The 22,709-nt window shown below is 39.1% G+C and overlaps 1 protein-coding gene across 1 annotated transcript in view; it reads left to right on the forward strand.

Annotated features, from left to right (window-relative positions):
- Positions 1 to 22,709, forward strand: part of STMN2 (stathmin 2) — a 46,365-nt gene that overhangs the window by 18,180 nt on the left and 5,476 nt on the right. Inside the window, exons 2-4 of the mRNA XM_019453331.2 lie at positions 7,344 to 7,439; positions 9,572 to 9,744; positions 19,961 to 20,152. Coding sequence (XP_019308876.1) covers positions 7,344 to 7,439; positions 9,572 to 9,744; positions 19,961 to 20,152 — 461 coding nt within the window. The remainder of the gene's footprint in view (positions 1 to 7,343; positions 7,440 to 9,571; positions 9,745 to 19,960; positions 20,153 to 22,709) is intronic.

Consider the following 22,709-nt stretch of genomic DNA (forward strand, 5'->3'; position numbering starts at 1 on the left):
GCTCTTCCTACATGAGATTTTTGTGGACTTTGCCTGAAATGGTTACTTTCTGTTAGTTATTTATGTGCCATTCATTTCCTACGAAAACATTTAGGAATACTAGTATGAAGTATAGATTGTATACTATCCAGATAAGGATTCTATCCAGCGAAACCTTAAGAAATATCATGTGGCAATAACACCAAGCTAAAATAACTTTTATTCTCAGTTGATGCTGGTAACTATTCTAAGTACTATGTATTTTGTAAGACATACTCAGAAATAAAACAGCAATAGGGAGCTTTTCAAATGCAGAGAAACTTCACACTATTCCAAGAAAGTACAAGTTTACATAGAAACTCTTCAAGAAATACGCTTTCATCTTTTAGCAAGTTTTCAGACTGAGAGAAGAATTAAATCAAGATTAATTTATAGGGCTTGTCACACAAATTGCTGTTGAGTCTCTGCTTAATCCTACTGTGTTTTCATACGGTGTTTTCTATAAATTAACGTATTCCAATATATGAAGATGAACAACCCCGTCTTGTGACTGATACATAGGATTTCCTTTGAATTCATTTTCTGTGTCCTCAGTTATGTAAACCACTGGTCCATTCAAGGGGAAAGCCAACTGGCCCATTAACAGAGGTAAAGTCATCTGAATCTTATATGACAGGTTTTATTTTTTGCAGTTGTGATAACAGATTTGCATTTTTCCATTTCTGAAAGTTCTTGCTTTCACTGAGAACATAATAAGTAATTTACTGTATTTGTAGTTTTGTACCACTTTATTCAATGCAAAGACACAAGTCATGGACTTCATTCTAAATCCATATGAAATAGAAGCAAGAACTTCTTTTTCTGGAGAAAGGTCACACATTACAACAAAGTGAAGAAGGAAGCCAACATCCTTATCATTGATAACCAAAACATTTTTTATTCTAGAAATTGAGCCCACAAATGCAATAATTAGTCTGCGTAGGCACTGTGATCTTTGCTGAATTAGAAATGAATGAAAATGTTTTTCTAGTCTTCCACCAAAAATATTAAGAAGTAATGGGGAGTGATTTAAACTACTTAGGTGCCACATTAAGCAATTATGGAGACACAATTCAGGTCATGGCAGCCTCAAATGACAGCTGCATCCGGCTCAGGAGACTACAGGGCAGGGAAGAGTCATTCCTATGTGAGAACTGTACTTAGCCAGATGGACCAACTCTCCTGAGTGTCTGAGATGGCTTTCTGTCATTTAAGTGCCAATCAATCGAGCTATCATTTTAAGCTTATTCATATAACCTGGCCATGTTGAGGGCTTAAAAAATATATCCTTTAGTACTCAAAATTAGCTTGGTAAGAAAGTCTTGAAATATAAACAGAATAAAGTGCTTTCATTACTCCTATAAACCAGTGTAGTTTTATCTCCATGTAGGACTATAAGAATTTCTTTCATTAGAGAGAGAAAAAAAAAGGACCAAACCCTGCACGATAAGTAGGATTCTTATTAAACTCAGCCAGAGCTGTAACTGGAATGAGGGTAAGGTAAGGTCTCAGATTGGTACAATTTACTGCTCTTATTACAGTCTTGATCACAAGGACTGATTCATGTCATCCAATTTCTTTTCCTTGTCACAATTGTTTTGCCAAGAATCAACTGAATTGAAATTTAAGAACCTCCTATGTTTCTGTACAGCCCAGTGATGGGTTGTACAGCTTTGACCTTAAATGTCCCCTAATTTGATTTGATACCTATTCCTGCAGAAAAAGTATGCTGTATCAGCTGATCAAACATTAATCTTTCAAACCCTCCTTGGTCATTATATCTTAGGAAGCCATAATTTGGGGGGTGGGGGAGAGGTGGGTAGAATGAATATAGACTGAATCCATTTCTGTACTAAGCCAATTAGCATTACATCATCATAGCAGAAATATCTAGAACATTATCTCATATCAGTGATCTTCTGGGATGTTAAAATAGATCTTCAAAAATGTAAGATTTATTTTTTCATTTAAATGTTGAATCTTAAATTACATTTTCATCAACCATATTCATCAACCTTTTTTTAAGGTCCAAATTCAAGCTAATGTACTATACAAGTGTTTTAAATAAAATCCTTTTAGTCTGTTTCATCTTTCAAGAAGCAAATCACAGTGGTAGAGTTCCCAAAAGTATTTCTAAATGGGATGACAGATTTGACTTTTAAAAAATAATCTGACCTCAGTCTCTAGGATCCCAAAGCAATCGAACTACCAAATGCAATACACACACACACACACACACACACACACGATATGGTCAAAATCAAGTTAAAAGGAGGATGAAGAGTTTAATTTATAACCTGGAAAAGAAAGGTACCAGAAACAGAGCTGGAAGATTACTGATTCTGATCTATGTAAAGACTATATATTTAAAAGAGTAGGGAAATAATTATATATGTGTGTTTGTCTATTTCATATTTTACTAAATAAACATAACCTCTCTGCTGCTTTAATCTAATCTAGTCCAAGATCTAATCTGACCATGAAATCTCTAGTATTGATCATATTGTTCTCCTTGATGCTTTTTGTTCCTCAAAGGAAAAAATACTCTTCAGATTCACATACACACATACACAAAGGAAAAAGAAAAAAATAGAGAAAACTTGGTAGTTGTCTGCCAAAATAAATCACTCTTAAAATATTCAGTAACTGAATCATGGGAATCTACTCCCAAAGCCAAGAGCACACTATATACACTGTATGTTAGCTAACTTGACAATAAATTATATTTTAAAAAATATTCAATAACTGATTCAAAGGAGCTTTTTCCTTAAAATACCTAGGTAACTACCACTTGGTCCACTTGCCTCATTAGCTGTGATACGAATGTTAAAGATATATTCAGTCGTATAAGAATATATACACTCAGAGATCCTTTTGAGAAACTGTTCCTGAGTTTTCTAGCCATCTCTGCACCAATATTTACTATCCAAGCAAAACACACAAGTGAGAAAAAGTTATATTTTCTTTCTGTAAATCTCTATCCTGAATTTATAGTCATGGAGTCAATAAGTCACACGTGGGAATTAAAGAATAAATGCCAAAGAAAAATGGGAAGAGAAAAAGATCTTGGATTCTTTATTTTAAAAGTGGGTAGTAGTAATATACATCATTTTCTTGTTAAGCACAATTTGTAGATGGCCAAGGTGTGTGTAATGCGTCTGAACAAATTGTTGGAGGAAGTAAAGAGCATTAAAAGCAGGACACATAGAGTCAGACAGACCTACATTCAAACTGAACTCCACGCTTTATGATCAGTTGGATGTTGGGCAAGTTACTCCACTTCTCTGCATCTTTTTCTTTCATCTGTAAGTCTAGTCTAATTATAATACCTTCTCATAGCATTATTCAGATGATTGAATGAGAAAATTCATGCAAATATCTTAGCCCAGAGCCTGATATATTGTTTGTGCTCAATAAACAGCAGCTGTTACCATTATTCACAGTTCCTTGTAGCCATTTGGAAGAATGGAAAACAATGTTCAAAAATCATTAGGTCACATGGATATTGCAATAGAACCGTTATACATCATATGGGTTACATTTTAAATGAATTCACTAGACAAATGCGCAAACTTGCACACATTAATAGTTAATAGCAAATGCGACCAACTATGAGAAAAATTATATGGAATTACCTGTTGCCTCCCACATCCTTACAAACATGCTTACAATTCTACTTCGTGTTGGGATGTAGTGAAAAATTAATATATGCCGAGTTCCAAACACTGATGAACAGACCTATCAATTTAAAGTATGAAATATCAATAGTGAAATGTTATTACCACATTTCTAATAGCCTTCGCATTTGCTTGGGATTTTTCATTGTTGGTAAAAGACGGTTATCCAAATTACATATATTTCAACCCACACTCTATATTCTGCTAGGCCAACTCATTTTACTGGGCTCAGTTTTAGTGACACTTGGAAAGCTTCCCTGACCACCCAACCACAAGGATTTCTTGCTGTCTTCCCTCTACCCTTGGTTCCAAATACAGTTATTATTTACTGTCCATTCTTCTTTCCTAAAGTCTCTTGGATCTTCCCTTTCTTTTTCCGTTGCCATTTCCTACTGTTTTCTTAAGCCACGCCACATTTCCTGCTGAACTTCATTCAGTTGTGTCTTAAGTGTATCCCTTGGTAACAGATCTTTCCTGTATAAAATGGCTAGATAAATCTAGTAGGAGGCTTTCATCAGGTCACCCTCCCTTTCAAAATGTTCAATGGCTCCCTATTGCTAAGATCATTGTGATGGCCAAATTCTAAGAGTGAAAGAAGAGATTTTTAATGGCTTCAACCAGGACTTCCAGCTAACTCACTCATTTTCATCTCTGTGCCTCTCAAACTTCCCCACAAAAAAATATTCCTAAGAGTGGACTCAAACCTGATGCTTGAGCTTAAATTTCTTTTAAGTAACCTGTTTAAAATTCATGATATTCTGACGTTCTAGTTAAAAAATATAACTGTGTCTCTCAAAAATAAATAAACATTTTTTAAAAAATAAAAACAATAACTTTCTTTTTTTTTTAAACAATTGCTTTCTGTTCCATCCAGACCTGTGCTGTGAAATTTTTCATAGATAAGTAAAATGTAGCATTTGGCCTCTAAGAACCTATAGTTCTATAAACAAAAATTACACATCAAAAAATAGTAATGAATGACCCTAGACAATATAGAATCACGTAAAACGGTATATAATCAAGTACAGCCAACTAAAGGCAATAGGAGATCAATGTGGGTAGCACCCCCCCCCCCCAAGCGAGGGAAACGCTGGGAGGGAAGATCTGAATTGGGAATGAAATTTTGGCACGAATTTAGATGAGAGGAGAGGATTAGGAAGGGCAATGCCACCTGGGGGAAAGTTTGGGAAACTGCACCCAGTGAAGAGGAAACTTCTGCCTTTACTGCAGAGCAACAGTCAAGAGTTGTTTGGGTTGTGGCTGCAACTGGTTTTAAGCAGCTCCCTAGGATTCAGAGCAACTATATGAGTGAGAATCTATGCAATGGCTGCTACTGGGTAGGTTCATGCCATGTAGAGTAAAGAATAAATCCAAACCAGCAATAAATACAATGTAAAGGGGCGCCTGGGTGGCTCAGTCTGCTAAGCATCCCACTCTTGATTTGGCTCAGGTCATGATCTCTGGGTTCATGAGATTGAGCCTCACATCAGGCTCAGCACAGAGCCTGTTTGGGATTCTCTTTCCCTCTGTCTCTGTCCTCCCCTGCTCACTCTCTCTGTCTCTCTCAAAATAAAAGAACTTATGTAAAGAGTCTCTTAAGTAATCACCCACAAAGGTCAATGGGGTTTTGTCCCCAGACCACGTAGCAGAGGAAAGAAGAAACTTGTTATCAATCATGGTTATCATACATTACACATAGGGCTTTAAAGTATTAGCCCCTGACAACTTTTATATCCCCTGCCTTTATTAAATTATCAAGCTTAACAGAGCAGTGGCTTTACTGAAAATTATTGAATTTTGTTCACAAGAAACTGAAGACAGATATTGAGGAGTATTTTTTTTCAGTGGGAATTCCTATTCTCCTATAGCTTTAATCAGTTACTACTCTATGAGAAGGAAAATCTTTTATTTTATTTTTATTCTTGGGTTGGCCCCCCCTAATAAAGTTGGTATCTTTAACATATGCTCCTAATATGAGCTTAATTTTGCAAATTACTCTCGATGCCATATTGCTTTATCTTACAAAAAGGCACAGCCTATAAAAACTTGCTGGTTTGGGTTTTATTCTTCATGGAATTGAATGTATTAAATCATCAAATGTTTCTATCCAAAAGAAACTGTGAGGTACACTGAGCATCCATGTAAAGACTGCTTGGACCTTCATAAGTGACATAATTTCATTAACTAAATAGACAAAAAAGATGAAGAAATATAGTTTTTGCCTTCTAAAATTCCAAAGGCATCTGATAAAGTCTCTCAGAGTGGGTGTCAGGACTGTTATGGCAAAGGGCAAATTGTGTTGCTTATTTTAAAGGAAATCAGCTAAATAAGGAGGGAAATTCTCTTAAAGAGACCCTCTGGATGTGGTAGGTTGAACCATATACACAGTATGACAATATTTGATCTTTGCATATGGTTCAAAGATGTGCGAATATTTGCAGCCCTCTTGGCACATTGAATCTCCTCCCAAAAAGAGAGGTCGAAAAAGACATCTTGGCAAACTTGACATTGATCAATTTCCTGCATTTTTATCTGGAGGCCACATATGACTTTATCCTCTGTGGGCCAGTGTTATTTGCAAAATTGTTGATGGGGTGGGCGGACAGTTCGCTAAATGATCTTTTAGGACCCTTCTAATGTAACATTCTGTAGTTCTAAAGCATCTGGGTGTTGAATCTCTTTCCTCTTAGCCAACAAAAGATGTACTTGTCAATAATGCCCAAATTAACCTTCTGGGAATTCCCATCTCCCCAAGGTACTCGCCCTCCCTTGGGTTGCTGTAATGATCAGAAGCCCCTCCCACGAGGTGAATGTTACCTTATGAGACTCAACATGTTAGACCATCGCCCTTTGTTTATACATTTTCACAAGTTAGTGCACAGTATACCTTCATTTTTCTTTCATTTTCTTAACTTATTGATAATCAACAATAGTGAGAAGTCCCCACCTCCTTATCCCCATCTGGTTGTGGTTCATCCTGGGAGGGAAGGAGGAAGGGAATCACTCGCTGAATTCCTGCGCCTGCTTGGCAAGGTGGGTGCCCAAGCTGGGTTATACAGAGGAAAGGGGAGCCTCATCAGATCTCAGATCTAGGTTTATGGTGTGTGTGGAAAGAAGTTGCTACAAGAAAGTGCACTTGGGGATGAAGAGAAAGCAGCAACACGGGTCCTTGGAGGATGTATCTGCTTAATAACCCTCCTGATGGGTTCTCTGCCTATCCCCAGCTGAATACGTGGCCACTGAGGCCGAAGCAGCAAAGGACACCTCCTGAGTCATACTTGTATATACAGTAGACGTGCCTACATTTGTGCTAGAACAGACCTATCTCTCTGCTAACTTTGTCTGTTTTTGCTTCTTCCATGGCTTTTCTGTCTCTCCCTGTCCTGCTGGATCTCAATTCCTTCTACTTTCCTTTCTTTCTCTAACTTCCTTTCTCTCACTTTATAGTTAACCTGCTATAACATGTAATTTATGCCCTCTGGAATAAGGAATACACACTTGAAAGTCCCATTTCAGTCTTTATTTTTGCAGAGCGGGGTCCCTGGCAATATTCATTCTGCAGGAGGCTGTAATATTATTTGGGTTAAAAGAAGCATTAAGAGGCAATTCAGGAAATGAAAGACACTAATCTTGAGCCTCTCGTTGTAGCCTACAAGGAAAAAATGAAGGAACTGTCCATGCTGTCACTGATCTGCTCTTGCTTTTACCCGGAACCTCGCAACATCAACATCTACACCTACGATGGTGAGTTCCCTGCAACAGAAATGCTCCTGCTAACAAGATCATTTGGAAAAGCTTAGATACCTTTGTTTCTCTCTCACAGCTCCTGGTATAATTAAATCGATATTTTGTAGATCTCACTATTGACTTGTTGTGTCTAGCTATTAGGTCTCATTGATTGCCTATTGCTTGAAACAGCTTGAGGGGCTTTTTTTTTTAAGTAAACTCTACCCCCAACATGGGGCTCAAACTCACAACCCGGAGATCAAGGGTCACACGCTGCACTAACTCAGTCAGCCAGACGCCCCTGAAACAGTTTGAATTTGATGCTAACACCAGCACATTAATGTCTCTTAAGACACATGACTAGATTGTTAGCAGCATAGCAACACCCACAGCATGTTCAAAGCTTTTCTTTGCAAATAATATAATATGCTGAGCTTTAGTGAGGCCAGATCATAATTTGCAAGAAAATGCTTTATGCTAAGGAAACTTCAAGAGTAAAAATCAACAACCACCACCGTTTTCCCCTTATCACTGTCTTCATAAAGTGTGCGTATTTTGTACATGCATGTCCACAAGCTGACAAGTTTCCATGATAAATGTGACCTAGGACTAAGGCCCCAGATAACGAGAATTTTAAAAGAAAAGCCTAAAGCATTGGCATGACTACGAACTTCATTTGTAGCGCAACATTTTCAGTTTGATTTATCCAAATTCATTCTATTTAGTGCGGTTTTCCTCCTGGCTCTGCCACTATCTGCCTGACCTCAGGCAAGTTACTTTGATTTTTCTGAGGTTTACTTGTCTCTAGTATTTTCCTCCCGCAGTTGTTGTAGGGTTTAAGTGGTCAAATTCAAGTCAGATGCTTAGGCGCCAAGCCTGACCTCTGGTAAGCACTCAAAAATAGTAGCTATCACGACCAAACAATATCATCCTCACTTAGTTCAGTCAATTTAATCAAATGGTTTGATACCGTTATGTGTGTAGCAGATGGAGCTGAGGTATATTTTACTACCTGTGGACTGATCGTTTTTCTTTTCCATATGTGGAAACATACACTGAAGATAAGCTGAAGGCATCTGTAGCAGTTAACCCCTTCTGTGCCTTTACAGCCTGTTCTAGGACTCGGGCTTTTTCCTCCCAAAGTTATTCTATCACAGCACACGTGTCATAAATGCAATCATCAACATAACAATTAGCAATTTCATAAGGAGATGTCCTTCATGTGAAAAGGTTTCAGTTGCCAACCAAAACTTTCATTAGAACGCAAGCCCAGTGTCTGCTTTGTGTAAGTTCATTGAGCCAACAAATAAACCAGGGAGATTCTTACTCTGCTGGACACCAGTGACCAGTAATCCAGCCATGTTTATTCTGAGATTCTAATATCTCACTACGTGTTGTCACAGAGGCTCCAAAGATAAGTACAGAACAGGCCTGTCCTTGGAGGAACTTAAAGCCTGGAAGAAGAGACATACGTACAATATACAAATAATCAGTAAGCAGAACACAGTGTGGTTAAGTGTGCTAAACCAGAGGTTACACGAAGTGCACCAGTAAGACAGGAAAGACAGTGACAATGACAATTTCTGCAGCTTTAGGGATTGAAGCCGGGGGAAGTAGAAAGTCAGAAGTTATGTATAAGTTGAGTTTTAGAAGCTAAATAGGTAATTCAACATTGTTTGTGCACTGCGTCCTAGAGAATTTCAAATTTCCAATAAATCTTTGTTAACCTTTTTCTTCATCATTTAGCCTGAAAAATGCTCCAGCCATGGTAATTTTCAAAAAATAAATCTAAATCTGTACCACTTTATTTTCATGTGAAGTTCATGTTTATTCAAGAGAAAAATAAAGTTTAGCTTAAAATCAATTCAGGCTATTTTTTCCTAAGTATGCCTACTATTATTCAACTCCCTATGGACGTTGTTGAATTTCTCAACACGAAATATTTATTCTGTTAAAATATATCTGTCCTTATACTAATGAAAGAAGTCTAATATGTTCAGAACAATGTAGAGCAAATAATCCCATGCAGCATTTTGCTATTTGCCAGAATAAGAACGCTACTTTCAATTGCCTGAATTCAAATTACTTAAATAAACACATGCTTCACACTCTGTATGTATGTTAACATTCTCAAATAATTCATTTCTCAGATATGGAAGTGAAGCAAATCAACAAACGTGCCTCTGGCCAGGCTTTTGAGCTGATCCTAAAACCACCATCTCCTATCTCAGAAGCCCCACGAACTTTAGCTTCTCCAAAGAAGAAAGACCTGTCTCTGGAGGAGATCCAGAAAAAACTGGAGGCTGCAGAGGAAAGAAGAAAGGTAACTTTTTCCATACATTTTTAAATTCTGTCTTTACTCATTTTCTTCCCTTCCCTCCTCTTTTCCCTCCCTCCCTCCATCTCCTCTCCACACACTCCCCCTCCACGCACACACATGCTGACAGAGGTTCCAGGAGACAACCACCTCTACACCTGCAACATCCCCAGCACGTGTAGGTCTTCAACAGACACAGAGCCAGGCTAGTTCAAGTAAACATTGCTGCTTTTAGGCTAGTTAAAGCCAAAGCCCTTAGACACTAAAAGTGCCTTTCTCCCTCTCCTGGGTCCCTTATCATAAAATCTCCCTGCTGTAGTACACGGTGCATAACTGAGAAAGCACAGCCTTAAGTAACTTTACTCCAGTGTTTGGAGGTGGGGAGGGGTGCAGGAGTGGTGATTCCTCCTTCTCAGGGTCTGTGTCCTTTCCCCACTGGAACACATGGTTTTCCTTGAAACTATAGACCACCAGATCTTGTGAAATATTTCTTCCCAGATGCTGTTCACCCAGGAATAGGGGCCCCGAGCTTGACCTTGTCCTCCTAAAGGCCTCGCTTCCTGCCCTTAAAGTTTGTGCTTCTAAGATCAGGACCTTCTCCGGGATCTATTAGGATCCTCCTCTACTCAGTTCCAAACCTTGATGGCATCTTTTTCCCTTTTTTCCATTAGCCTTTCTTTGTATTAGAGCACTTTTCTTTTTCCAAATCTCCAATTTTTCACAATCAGGTGACCAAGAAGCCAAAGGTACTAAAAAGGGCACTGAAGGGGCACTCAGAAATCCCAAGGACTCTGCACATAAAGATAGAAGTTACGTCTAAACACATGTGTACCATGTGATTATTAGAGTTCATCCCATCAAGATGCTCTTAATCAACCCAAATGGAATTATTTTTAGGAAATTCATTCCTACATTGTATTTTCCACTGACTTTATCATCATTTCTTTTTAGAAGCATGTAGTCACTAAAAATATGCTCCATGCATAGTCTTATTTGAATGGACAGTCCGCATTTATAATAATGTATAACTTTATTAATATATTGCCTATAAAAAGTTAGCCAATACATCCAACACCTCTATGTTGGATAGTTACAAAGAAAACAAAGATAGTCTTTCTCCTAAAAACTGAATTCTCTAACAGTCAAAGCGGGACAAAACCAAACACATGTATGTGTATGTACAAATAACAGATACAGTATGTGTATCTTCAGATCAGGAAGAAAGAGCCAAAGATTAGAAGTCCTCAGATTACATTTTCTGAACTAAAAATTACGTTCTGTTCTGACCTTTGTAGTTGAAAAATCTTCCTGTGTCAGAAAACATCCTAATCACATTTTCAGTTTTCACTGAAGAGTGAGGTTCTCCAAGCATCTGACAAGTATTTCTTTACATGTATATTTATTGTAGTTGGTCAATTACTGTTGTCATAGAGGTGGATTTTAAAAGGAGGAGACTGAGCTACTAACTCAAATCTGTGTACCGGAAGTTGTTTTAACAAATGTTGTTACTTAGATCTTTCTTCTCATAGTAAAGCTAACTTAACTTGCATTTACGATCCATCAAGACTTTGCTGCCAACAGCTCTAAGTAAGTAACTCCAGCAGTGACAGTGGGTTGCATCAAAGCAGCTCAAGTCCTCTTAGAGGTAATGGGCACCAGGTACAGATCCTAGGTTGCCACATAGAGATGCCGTGACCTGATTAGAATAGGAAGTCAGTGACTGAGCTGCAACTGAAACTATGAGATCATGGTTCAGAAGGCTGCTGGTGTTTCTAAGGTAATGTATTTGATTTGAAGGATATTATTAAAAGGAAAAGAACGACACAGAGATTATCAAAATTAACTCGCTGTTCTCACAAAACTCCCTGAGTTAGCTAATGACTGATTCCAGTAAAATTCCTACACCCTGGCAATGATAAATTATCAACAATTACACGTTTATATAAGTGAATGGAACTAGAAACCAGCCACATGGCTAAAAGACATTTACAAATATTATCTAACATTATGACACTAGGAAAAATGTTTTTTGAAACCCTTAAAATCAGTATTCCTTCACATGTCTGGTATTACTCGTTAAAATTTTCAAGGCAAAAATCATTGTATAGATTATGTCCTTGTAGTAGGGTTTTAATTAGAAGAAACTATAATTAACAGAAAGTGCCAACTTACAAAAATCATTAATTGATTTTATTCTGTTGGGTTGTGCTGACTTAATAAGTGCTCATTAGAAGAACTGTTAGTTCTCGTCAAAGAGCCTCCAGCCAGTGCATATATCTCAGTGATTACCTTAGTGAGGACATGCATGTAACCAAAACTCAATTCAACTAGCTAGAATACAAAGTGGGTATGTGACTAAAAAGTCTAGGAATGGTTACAGCTTCAAAAACAGCTGGATCCAGATCAAGCAATAAGGTCAGAAAACCTTCTTTTTATATCTGTCATCTGTCTCTTGCTACATCTAATTGGTTTCAATACCAAGAAAGTTTAGTTTTCAACCATCAGTCCCCATTTCTTTTCCTCACAAATTAGCAACTCCTGCAGAGAGAGGGCTTTTCCTTCCCAATAGTTCTTTTTTTTTTTTTAATGTTTATTTTTGAGAGAGACAGAGCACAAGTGGGGGAGGGGTAGAGAGAGAAAGGAGACAGAATCTGAAGCAGTCTCCAGGCTCTGAGCTGTCAGCCCAGAGCCCAATGTGGGGCTTGAACCCATGAACCACGGGATCATGACCTGAGCCGAAGCAGATGCTTAACCGACTGAGCCACCCAGGCGCCCCTCAATAGTTCTTTTTTTATGTGTATTTATTTATTTTGAGAGAGAGAGAGAGAGGGAGAGAGAGAGAGAGAGAGAGAAAGAGAGAGAGAGAGAATGCATGGGAGAGGGGCAGAGAGAGAGAGAGAGAGAGAATCCCAAGAAGGCTTCATGCTGTCAACTCAGAGCCAGTCACAGGGCTCCATCTCATGAACTGGGAAACATGAAATCAAGACCTGAATCTAAATCAAGAGTTGGAAGCATAACCGACTGAGCCATCCAGGCGCTCCCCGAATAGGTAAGATCTCTGCAGAGAAATGTGGACGTATAGACCCCTAAAAGCAAATTGAGATGTTCTCATCCAGAGAAGGGGAAATAGAATTTAGATAAGCAAAATTGCAGATGTCCACAATTTTATCTGTAAACGTTTAGTGTTAGTATAACAATTATAGTAACTATTTAGCTCATAACCGTACAATCGGTTAGCTTGTAGCCCTGCCAACATGGATAAAAAATAAATGTCTGCAGCTATATAGAATAGTGCTGCCCGATAGAAATACAATGTGAGCACATATGCATTTTCAGTTTTTCTAGCAGTTGCGTTTTTAAAAGTAAAAAGAAACGTGAAAGAGCCATAGGTAACTAGTAGCTACTGAGTTGGACAGCACAGAGACAGATGATCAGACCAGAAAAATTTTAGGGAACCGTGGAGGAATTTTAGGCCTTTACTTTTTCAAATTGATACCAGATAATTATTCAATTTCAACTTTACTATTTTTTAAAATAGTTCCTAATAATAGATGTTCAGCCGAGCCCGGTGATCAGCAACATTTTGCCCTGGATCCATTTCCTTTCTCAAAGTTACAAGTTTCTAAAGATTCTGCCTATCAAACATACTATTAATATTAATAGTAGTATAATAATAGTATAATAGTATGAATACATTAAATAGTATTAATAAATTCCTTTGTCGTGGTTACAGTCAAAGGAATCTATAAGTGCCAGTTAATATTTTTATTATCATAAAAATAAGCATATTCTCACTAAATTAACTTAATTCTAACTCAAAGTAAATGTAAAAATAGACATAGCCATACAAGCAAAATAAGATTTCTGATAGGCTTTTAAAACATAAAAAAGTTTGTGAGCTTCTCTCGCCTCCATTGGTACCATTGAAAGGCCTGCTTCTGGGAGTTTAGGGACCACATCTGAGAACCCGTGACCCAGGCTGTGTTGCCTGTGTGAGTCCTTCTGGATTTACAGCTGGAGGACTGCCACGGAGTCATTTCCACGTGGGCCCACACTCACTGTGTGACAAATGTTTTGGCAGTGTCCCCAGTCCCTCACTCCATCTGTTGCCACTATCGCAGCACTGACCACCTGGTTACTGGGTTGGACAACCCTCCCTCGGGCTTCTTTGAGCCAGAATTAATGCCCCTTTGATTTGCTGGTAGAAGAAATTTGTTATACAAGAAATAGCCCCTTTTCCTGCTTTTTCTGCTCTCTTTGATTATCTCTGGGACTCAGCTTTCACCTCCATGAGACTATATATTATATCGTGAGGTCAGCTTGTAGCTCACATTTTGAAATCAAAATTTCCATACCACAACTGGCCCACAAGGGTGAAGCAATATAAAGACTTTAGTCGGCCAGCCAGCCAGCCCGCCATTTATTCATTCAACAAACATTTAGCAAGTAACAGCAGACCTAAGCTAACCACTTCCCAATTGGCCCAGGACAACTCCTGTTTATTCCTTTTTTTGATATCATCATTATCATTTCAATGTCATAAGTGCCCAGTTTGGACAATAAATTATATGGTCATCTAAGCCAAGCAATAGTTTTTAAGAGCATCTTTAAAGCACAGTGGTTAAGAACATGCTTAAGGCAATACCCATAATCAAAGTCTGGCTCTATCACATAATAGCTGTGTGACCTTGGACAAGTGACTAACCTGTCCATCTATGTCTTATTTTACCCATCTGTAAAATGAGCCTAATGATAGGACCTGGGTCATGGAGTTATTGACCATGGGTCAATGAGAATTAAAAGACCTATCCTACATGAAGCCGCAGGCAAGTACTGTGAGAGACAACCAGCTATTATTATGCAAAACACAGCTGGTTCCTGCCTGCAGAAACTATAGTCCAGCAAACTCAGAATCATATAGAGAAAAGAAGTTTCTTGCTAAAAAAGATACTGAAATGTTACCATACATTTCTTGAACATTTTTAAATGTTATAAAATATTGTTTATCAAGTTACAAAGGAGAAACAGTTTGACAGGTGACAGGTATATAAATGGGTCTGCCCAACTAACAGTGGCTTGAAAAAAATAAGTATTATGAAAAAAAGATGGCAATTTAAGAATTTTAATGACATTAATAAAATCTCACCCTAAAACAGATTGAATTAAGAAGAGTACTACACAAACAGTACTCACAGTTCAGTGAGATAATTGACACACTGACGATATTGGTACAATCAACTGCAAAGTCCCTGAACCTCTGAAAGAAAGATGCATTGCTTATTTTATTTTATTTTTTTGAGAGAGAGAGAGAGCATGCAAGTAGGGGAGGGTCGGGGTGGGAGAGAGAGAATCCCAAGCAGGCTCTGCACTGTCAGCATGGAGCCTAATGTGGGGCTGAGACTCACAAAGCCATTAATTACATCATGACATGAATTGAAGTTGGACACTTAACCCACTGAGCCACCCAGGCACCCCTGCATTGCTTTTTTTTTTTTTAAATAAAATGGTGTAAACTGGGCCATGATTAGTCACCAAACCTGATAGACTTAACTTTCTTGTTTGTTGGCATCTCACATTATAGATGGTAATTACTGTCACATCCAGGAAAAGAGGGGGTGGTTTGTACAGCAACGATTATAAACTCAAGTGCTGGCTTATTTGTGATTCAACATTCGGGAGGCATCTGCTCCTTGGAGGATGTGACACTTGGTCCACAGAACCCTCACATGTGTCATGTGTTGTCCCTCAGGGAAGAGCACCCCCATGGTTCTTTTCCTAGGAGTTAACCACAGTAAACACATTCCAGGCTTTAGCAGAAGAGCTCATTCTAAAGGGCTTGGGTTTTAACCATTTAAAATGTTTTATTATGCTTCTCACTTCAACACACAGTGAATATTGCACACTTTTGTTTTGCACAATTATACTCAATTATCATATTTTTTAATGTTTGTTTATTTTGAGAGAGAGCACAAGCAGGGAAGGGGCAGAGAAGGGGGGGGTGGGGGAAGAGAAAATACCAAGCAGGCTCTGTGCTGCCAATGCTGAGCTCCACTCAGGGCTCGATCTCACCAACTGTGAGATCATGCCCTAAGTCAAAATCAACAGTCAGATGCTTAACGACGGAGCCATCCAGGTGACCCTCAATTATCATATTTTAACAAGACATTATTTATGACTCTAACTGGGTTGCTAATGGTTTGTCATTGTTAACAGTAAAGCCAATAATTAGAGACACATCCTTTAAAGATATTTAGGTACTCAGAGATCTAGTGTCTGATAAATGGTTCTAGTTAGTGGCAAGTAATATATCCAGATGATGAAAGGGGACAATAAAATAAAGGGTTAGAAATGTGTTCACTCCAGAAAGAAATGGAACACTAGTACTAACTAAAATATAGTCTTAAATCTCATAAGAGTACATAAAATAAAATTGAGTTTTATATATCACTTAACTCAAATTTATCTTCCATTTCATTTGTATAGTAATTAAACTCTTATACTCAGTAATATAAGGCATGGTAATGAACCTCTCTGGAAAATGTTAAAGTGTTCCTAAATGTACAATAACTCTTGTCCCTGTCTCATTATTTTTCCCTTCACGTACCTCTCATGTAATCATTTCGGTGATGCTGAGTTCAGTGTATGCTTAGAAAAAGTGGGCACCAATTCTGCGCCTCCATTATTACAATAGCAAGGTGGAGAAGGTTCCCTGGTCTCCCAGAATGTCATGTTGGATGTCTTAGCTCTATAAATAGTTTGTCTTGACATTTGCATTGTATCAGCTGATCGTTATCATGCCCTAATTTTCCATTTCAGTATTTCAGTGACCTTCTATGTTAGGTACATGCCATTCAGAGATGGTCCTCCGTGGTCAGATCCTTCGCCCTTAAACAATTTATTTTTAACAGCTTTCAGCAAATCCTACCTTTTAAGCCTCCCAGTCAAGATTCTTTTCTGCTAATCTGCCCAAGCGAGGAAGAAAATAAAATCACCTCTTCAACCATGTGGTGAGAACGTTTACCAAAATGAAGGGAAATGCTTCCACTTTTGTCGAAAACATATTTTTATTCTGGATCCTCACGCATGTTATGTTTCAGGGCAGTTTTCTGAACTAAATGCTTATTTGCTCACTGAAGCGTAACCAGTTTTCTTCCTTGAGGCTGTGACCGGGAGATTAAAAGGTGTATTGATGAGAGAATCAGTCTCTCCCCAGGAATAAAGTCTGAGAAGTTGTAGGCAGTGACATCTGGATGCTAGGGTGTGAAAGAAGGAAAAGGGAGTAGTGCTGTCTTCAGCGGTGGAGACCTTAAGAACTGAGGTAAAGGCCCCGAGACTATTAGCTCCACAGAAGAGTTTGTCTAAGAGTTGAGTGCCTGTGAGGAAAAACCAAAATAGGGTGCCAAAAGTATCTTCTCAGTGTGGGATCCTTTCCGTAATCGATGTATTTTTTTTAACGGATGTGGCTTTAAATATTTGAAACATAGATGATCAATAGGTCCCAAAAATGTATCAGTGGAGAGGAGGGTGGATGCAACATTCCCTCAGTAGAGGAAAAGGCACCACAGAAATGAGCAGCCCCGAAGGGGGCTGGCCCAGTTTGGCGGGTCTCCGTCACCTATCAGCAGCCTCATGTGAGAACGCTCTGTACTGCCTTCTGTTTCTGTTTCACCCCATTAATTGTGCTAAAGAAATACACTCGACACCTGTGCTGGGTAATCTCATTTAGCCCCAATGGCTGCAAAAGTACTAACGCCATTAATTGAGGCACCTCAAACAGAGCCAAATGCTGTGCCCAGTAAGGCAATAGGCCTGTCTCTCCATTACTGGTAACGGGGCCGGTGGGAGTGTTTGTTCACGCAAGCCAAATGTGCCCCACCAAGGCAAGACATTTGAAAAGGTATGTGCTGCGATATTGCCCTTTTAGTCCCCAGGGTTTCCCTTCTCGATTCCCTTCCTCTGCTGTCTCCTGTCTTTAAGTCTCTCACAAAAGAAAATTAAGAATGCAAATATGAACTGTAAGTTAAAATACAATTTTAAAAGTGCCTCACTAAATTTGAGCCTCTGAAAATTAAAAATTACTCAGTTGCTCATTGATTAACCATCCTTGGTAACTTTCTCTGTGAGCTGATATAGTAAAGAACGGCAGGCATATGGCCCCTTGCCATGAAGTCCATCAGAGAGAAGCTTTTACACACACACACACACACACACACACACCTTTAGTCAGTCTGTCTCTCACACTGAAGTCAGTGGTCCTAGTAGCAGTAAAGAAGCAAATCAATGTAGGATGCTTTACCGATAGTCCCACCTAGAGGCAGAAGGATGAACCAGCTAGAAAATATTTTTTCAGGTTTTTTCCAGAAAGGTGCTGTTTGATTTTGAATTTATTCCGTGTTAACATTTCCCGTTGTTTTTCATATTGGGTTTTACCGTAAGCTATAACAAAGCAAGTATGTGATGTAGTCTCCTAAGGATGTCAGTGAAACCATTTGGGGACTAAAACAAGATGCGGGGCTAGTTCCCCAAATTTTCTAATCTCCCATGAGTCACAAGACCTATTCCTGGTAAACTTCAGGATAAACATATCAGCAAAGAGTCTCAAGGCTGTCTGATTTTCCCCTTCCTATCTGAAGAAAAGTTTCTTCTCCGTCAAGCCTCATACTGTATGTATACCAAGATCTCTCCTGTGAGACCCCATGATGGCTATCAACTAAATATTTTCCTATTAATGCTTTTAACATTAACATTAATTAATCAATATTTGACAAGCCATGAAACACATTTTTAAGCTGCCATTGTTTAGGCGTTCAGAGTTACAGTCACTCCTGCAAAGTCTCACCTCAGAGCACCAGCCAGTCCTAAGAAATTACCCAGGAACAATGCCTGTGTAATAATTTAGTCTTCAACCTGGATAGCTCGGCATTGAGTAAGACTTAACTGCATACTGTGAAAGAAACAATGAATGTGGGAAGAAGTTAAATAGCACATCCAGGTCACCAACACAGGCCTGACACCAGAGGCCATGCCAGTGCATTTTCCAAAAGGTACCCTGAATAGCCTGCATTAGAATCACCGGGGATACTTATCAAACATATAGATTCCTGGGGGTGCCTGGTGGCTCAGTCAGTTAAGCATCCAACTCTTGATTTCACCTCAGGTCGTGATTTCATGGTTCATGAGTTCAAGCCCCGCATGGGGCTCTATGCTGACAGTTCAGAGCCTGCCTGGGATTCTCTTCTTCTCGCTCTGCCTCTCTCCCCATCCTCTCTCTCTCTCTCAAAATAAATAAATAAACTTTATATATTACATATATACATATATTATCTATGGGTCTTAACCTGGGTCTTAACCAAAGAACCACAGAATCAGAACTTTGGGGAGTGGATACCAGGCCTCTGCATTTTTATCAACCACTTCAGTGATTGTTAATATACACTGTACAGAGTCATACAGCCTCCTGATGCTGCAGGGAAACTACAGTGCACAAAATGTGGGGGGATGCCAGGTGGGGTGCAACTGCCTCTGGCGTTTCTACTCTAATCACTAAGTAACCACAGGGTTTCAAAGATTACCCAGGTGACCTTGGCATGTTCAAGAGGGGGCCAGAACAAGGACTTTCTGTTTTCTGTGGCCAAGTGGATATTACCTTTACACCATTCACACGTCTCCAAAGAAAATTTGGGTAATGAAAGTAAAACAGGCAAGTGAGGAGAGGTGCGTGTGGAATAAAACGAGAAAGTACATTTGGAGATTTGATTGGCTAAAGTTGAAAAGCTCAAGACTTAGCCTACAGCTGATGAAAAATGGAGCAGGGGAAAGAGGTGAACTTGTCCCAATCCTCCCATATTTTCCTTAGGCTTCAATGGACGCTGCTATCCAATGATTAATTATAGCATTCCCGGTTGCATAAATGCTTAGCATCAATGCTTAGCTTGTTTTATTCTAAAAAACAAAACAAAACAAAAACTCCTCAATGAGGGTTAAATGCTTCTTCTAAGACAGTGTGTCCAAAAAATCCCCAGCTGAAAATTCAGCTAGCCACATTCAGTAGAAAACTCAAAGCCATGTAGATGAGTACTGAATTGACAATAGTGCTTAAGGCTAGAACAAGTGTTCATTGGAACCCTCAAATCGGTGGACCCGCTCTCTCAAATCAGTGGACCATTATTCTGCCAGGTTTGCTTTTGGGTGATTATAAAATGGATATGTTTTTCTTCCCCAGTCTCAGGAGGCCCAGGTGCTGAAACAATTGGCAGAGAAGAGGGAACATGAGCGAGAAGTCCTTCAGAAGGCTTTGGAGGAGAACAACAACTTCAGCAAAATGGCGGAGGAAAAGCTGATCCTGAAAATGGAACAAATTAAAGAAAACCGTGAGGCTAATCTAGCTGCTATTATTGAACGTCTGCAGGAAAAGGTAATCCCGACAAAGTTCTGGGCATAAGCATGCATTCATACGCAACACAGCTGGGTGAAGTTCCAAATGCCCGGCACCAGGGACTTAGTCAAAACTTGTTTCAAGTACAGAGACAGCTAACGCCTTGGACAGGTTCTTCCATTGTAGCACTGACTCTGTGGGCACTGCGACATGGGAGAGGAATGGGAATCCAATGTTAAAGCTAGAATTTGGTGAAATGTTTTAGTAGTGAATGGATTCAGGGAAGGTGATTCATGCTTTTCAAATATATAAAAGACTTGCACAAACTTTAAGAACCAATCCATTAGAAAAATATTAAATTGGAAATGTGAAACACGCCATAAAAATATATATCAATAAGTAACAATAATATATAACAAAATAATACATTCAATATTTACTTTACTACTTCATTGAGTATAATATTGAATATATAAATAATAACTTGGGGGGTGCCTGGGTGGCTCAGTCGGTTGAGTGTCCGACTTCAGCTCAGGTCACGATCTCATGGTCTGTGAGTTCGAGCCCCACGTCGGGCTCTGGGCTGATGGCCCAGAGCCTGGAGCCTGCTTCCGATTCTGTGTCTCCCTCTCTCTCTGCTCCTCCCCCGTTCATGCTCTCTCTCTGTCTCAAAAATAAATAAACGTTAAAAAAATTTTTTTTTAAAAATAAATAGATAAATAAAAATAAATAATAACTTGGAAAAATATATTCAAGAAATGACAGACTACCTAGGAAAAATGGAAAGCCCATTCTGTCTATGTAGGAGAATCTACATGGGAAACCAGGGTATAGTAACATTCATGGAACCAAAGGGAAGGGAAGCTAGTAAGGGATGTTTATTTCCTCACGTTCTGATATCCTGGTGTCTTTCTCCTCACCAACCCTGAAATATACCCATTCCCATCAATCAGGATGAGCAGAGCAGGAGATCCTCTGAAAAGTATTCTCTCTTTCCCTGTTGTTGACGCTATGCTATCTATCCATCACCACCACCACCACCCAGAAAAGTTTCCTTTGAAAATGTGTAGTATAGATATGAATAGTGTAGCTTTTTCCATCTCCAGAAATTGGATTAAGCATTGAGAAATATGATCTTTGAGAAACAATGCCTCAGTCCTTTTCTGAGCCGTTGCCCTCTGCACCAGCACTGAGTACTATTACATGTTGGCACTGGAGATACAGACGGAAGTAGGACTGTCCCTGTCATCAGAGCACTAAGAGTTTAGACAAGATCAGCCTCCTGTTTTCTGAGTATTTCTTAGGAAGACCCAGGGATCAGGCAACTCTGTTCTGAAGTTCTGATGACTCTGTTTTTACTCTCATTCTCTGATGACAAATATCAATCCAGAACCAAAGGAAATCAGGCACAAAACATAAATATGTGTATATATATATATATATTTTCATGGAGATTTTCATGGGCATCTGTGCTTTTGAGGGATTTTTTAAAGCATTGCCTAGGGAAGGGCCTATGGGCTCTGACACAGCAGTAGGACACTGAGGCTCTCAGAGGTGTGTGGAGAAAGTACTACATGACCTGGTCAGGAGCAGAGAACCACTGAATGCCTTGGTCAGAACCTTAAAGTTAAACTTTAATTTATGCATATAAGCTGGTGCTTCCATACTCTCAGAACAATGTCATTGTGTTTCACCCAAGTGCATCAGGTCAGGATTTCAAGGAGGCAGTTCAGCTCTCTGCATGTTACACATGGTGGTACCATAGCAAGTGCTTTGCTGAGATGCAGGAGAGCAAAGTTCCATTGGGCAAAATTTATCTGCCTCACCTTGAACCATTCAGTCTTCCTCCATTTGCCCTCAGTTCACACATTTCTGTACAACCAAGGAGATTCCTGCTGACTGGTGCTTATACCGTGGATAGCAGAAGACCACCGTATGTTCTGTTTGGGATAATTATGACTCAACCATCTCATATCCTAGGCCCTAAAAAAAAAAAAAAATTAATGAAGTTGCTAGAAATGGGGCATGCTGATCACATTCCAGGCTTTTCAATTAGACCGTAATATCTAGTGCAAGATTTATATCACTGACAACCAGGAGCATTATTGTTTTTGAAATTACACACATGCAAATATATAGCATATCCCTCTTGATTTCAACTATAAAGTGGTACATAAAATTTGCATGTTTTAACTAGTATTTCCAGAGGTGTTGGATTTTAATAGGTAGTTTCTTTTTCTCTGTGTATTTCTCTTCACCCACTCCCCAGCCCAGCACCTTTTAGCACTCTTTCCCATTCTCACCCAGATTTAGTCTCCACCTCCATTCAGACACACTTGCATACAGACATGCAACTTGTCCTAGAAATAATCAGCCTGTGGACGGCTTAACATCCTGACATCAAGCTGCAAACTCTCCCAGTGAGACGCAGGCGTCTATATTTTTTAAAACCCTCCAGATGATTCCAATATTTGGCCAGGTTTGAGAACTAGGGGTTTATAGCCTATTCCGATTTAAATCCCAACTGACAGTATTCTATCCCACGCTGGATAATGCAGCCCAGATCATTTTTAGGACCACATTCCCCTTGGAATTT

This window comes from Panthera pardus, unplaced genomic scaffold (genome assembly GCF_024362965.1).
Source record: "Panthera pardus isolate Hobbes unplaced genomic scaffold, ASM2436296v1 HiC_scaffold_7, whole genome shotgun sequence".
In the NCBI taxonomy this organism is placed as follows: Eukaryota; Metazoa; Chordata; class Mammalia; order Carnivora; family Felidae; genus Panthera; species Panthera pardus.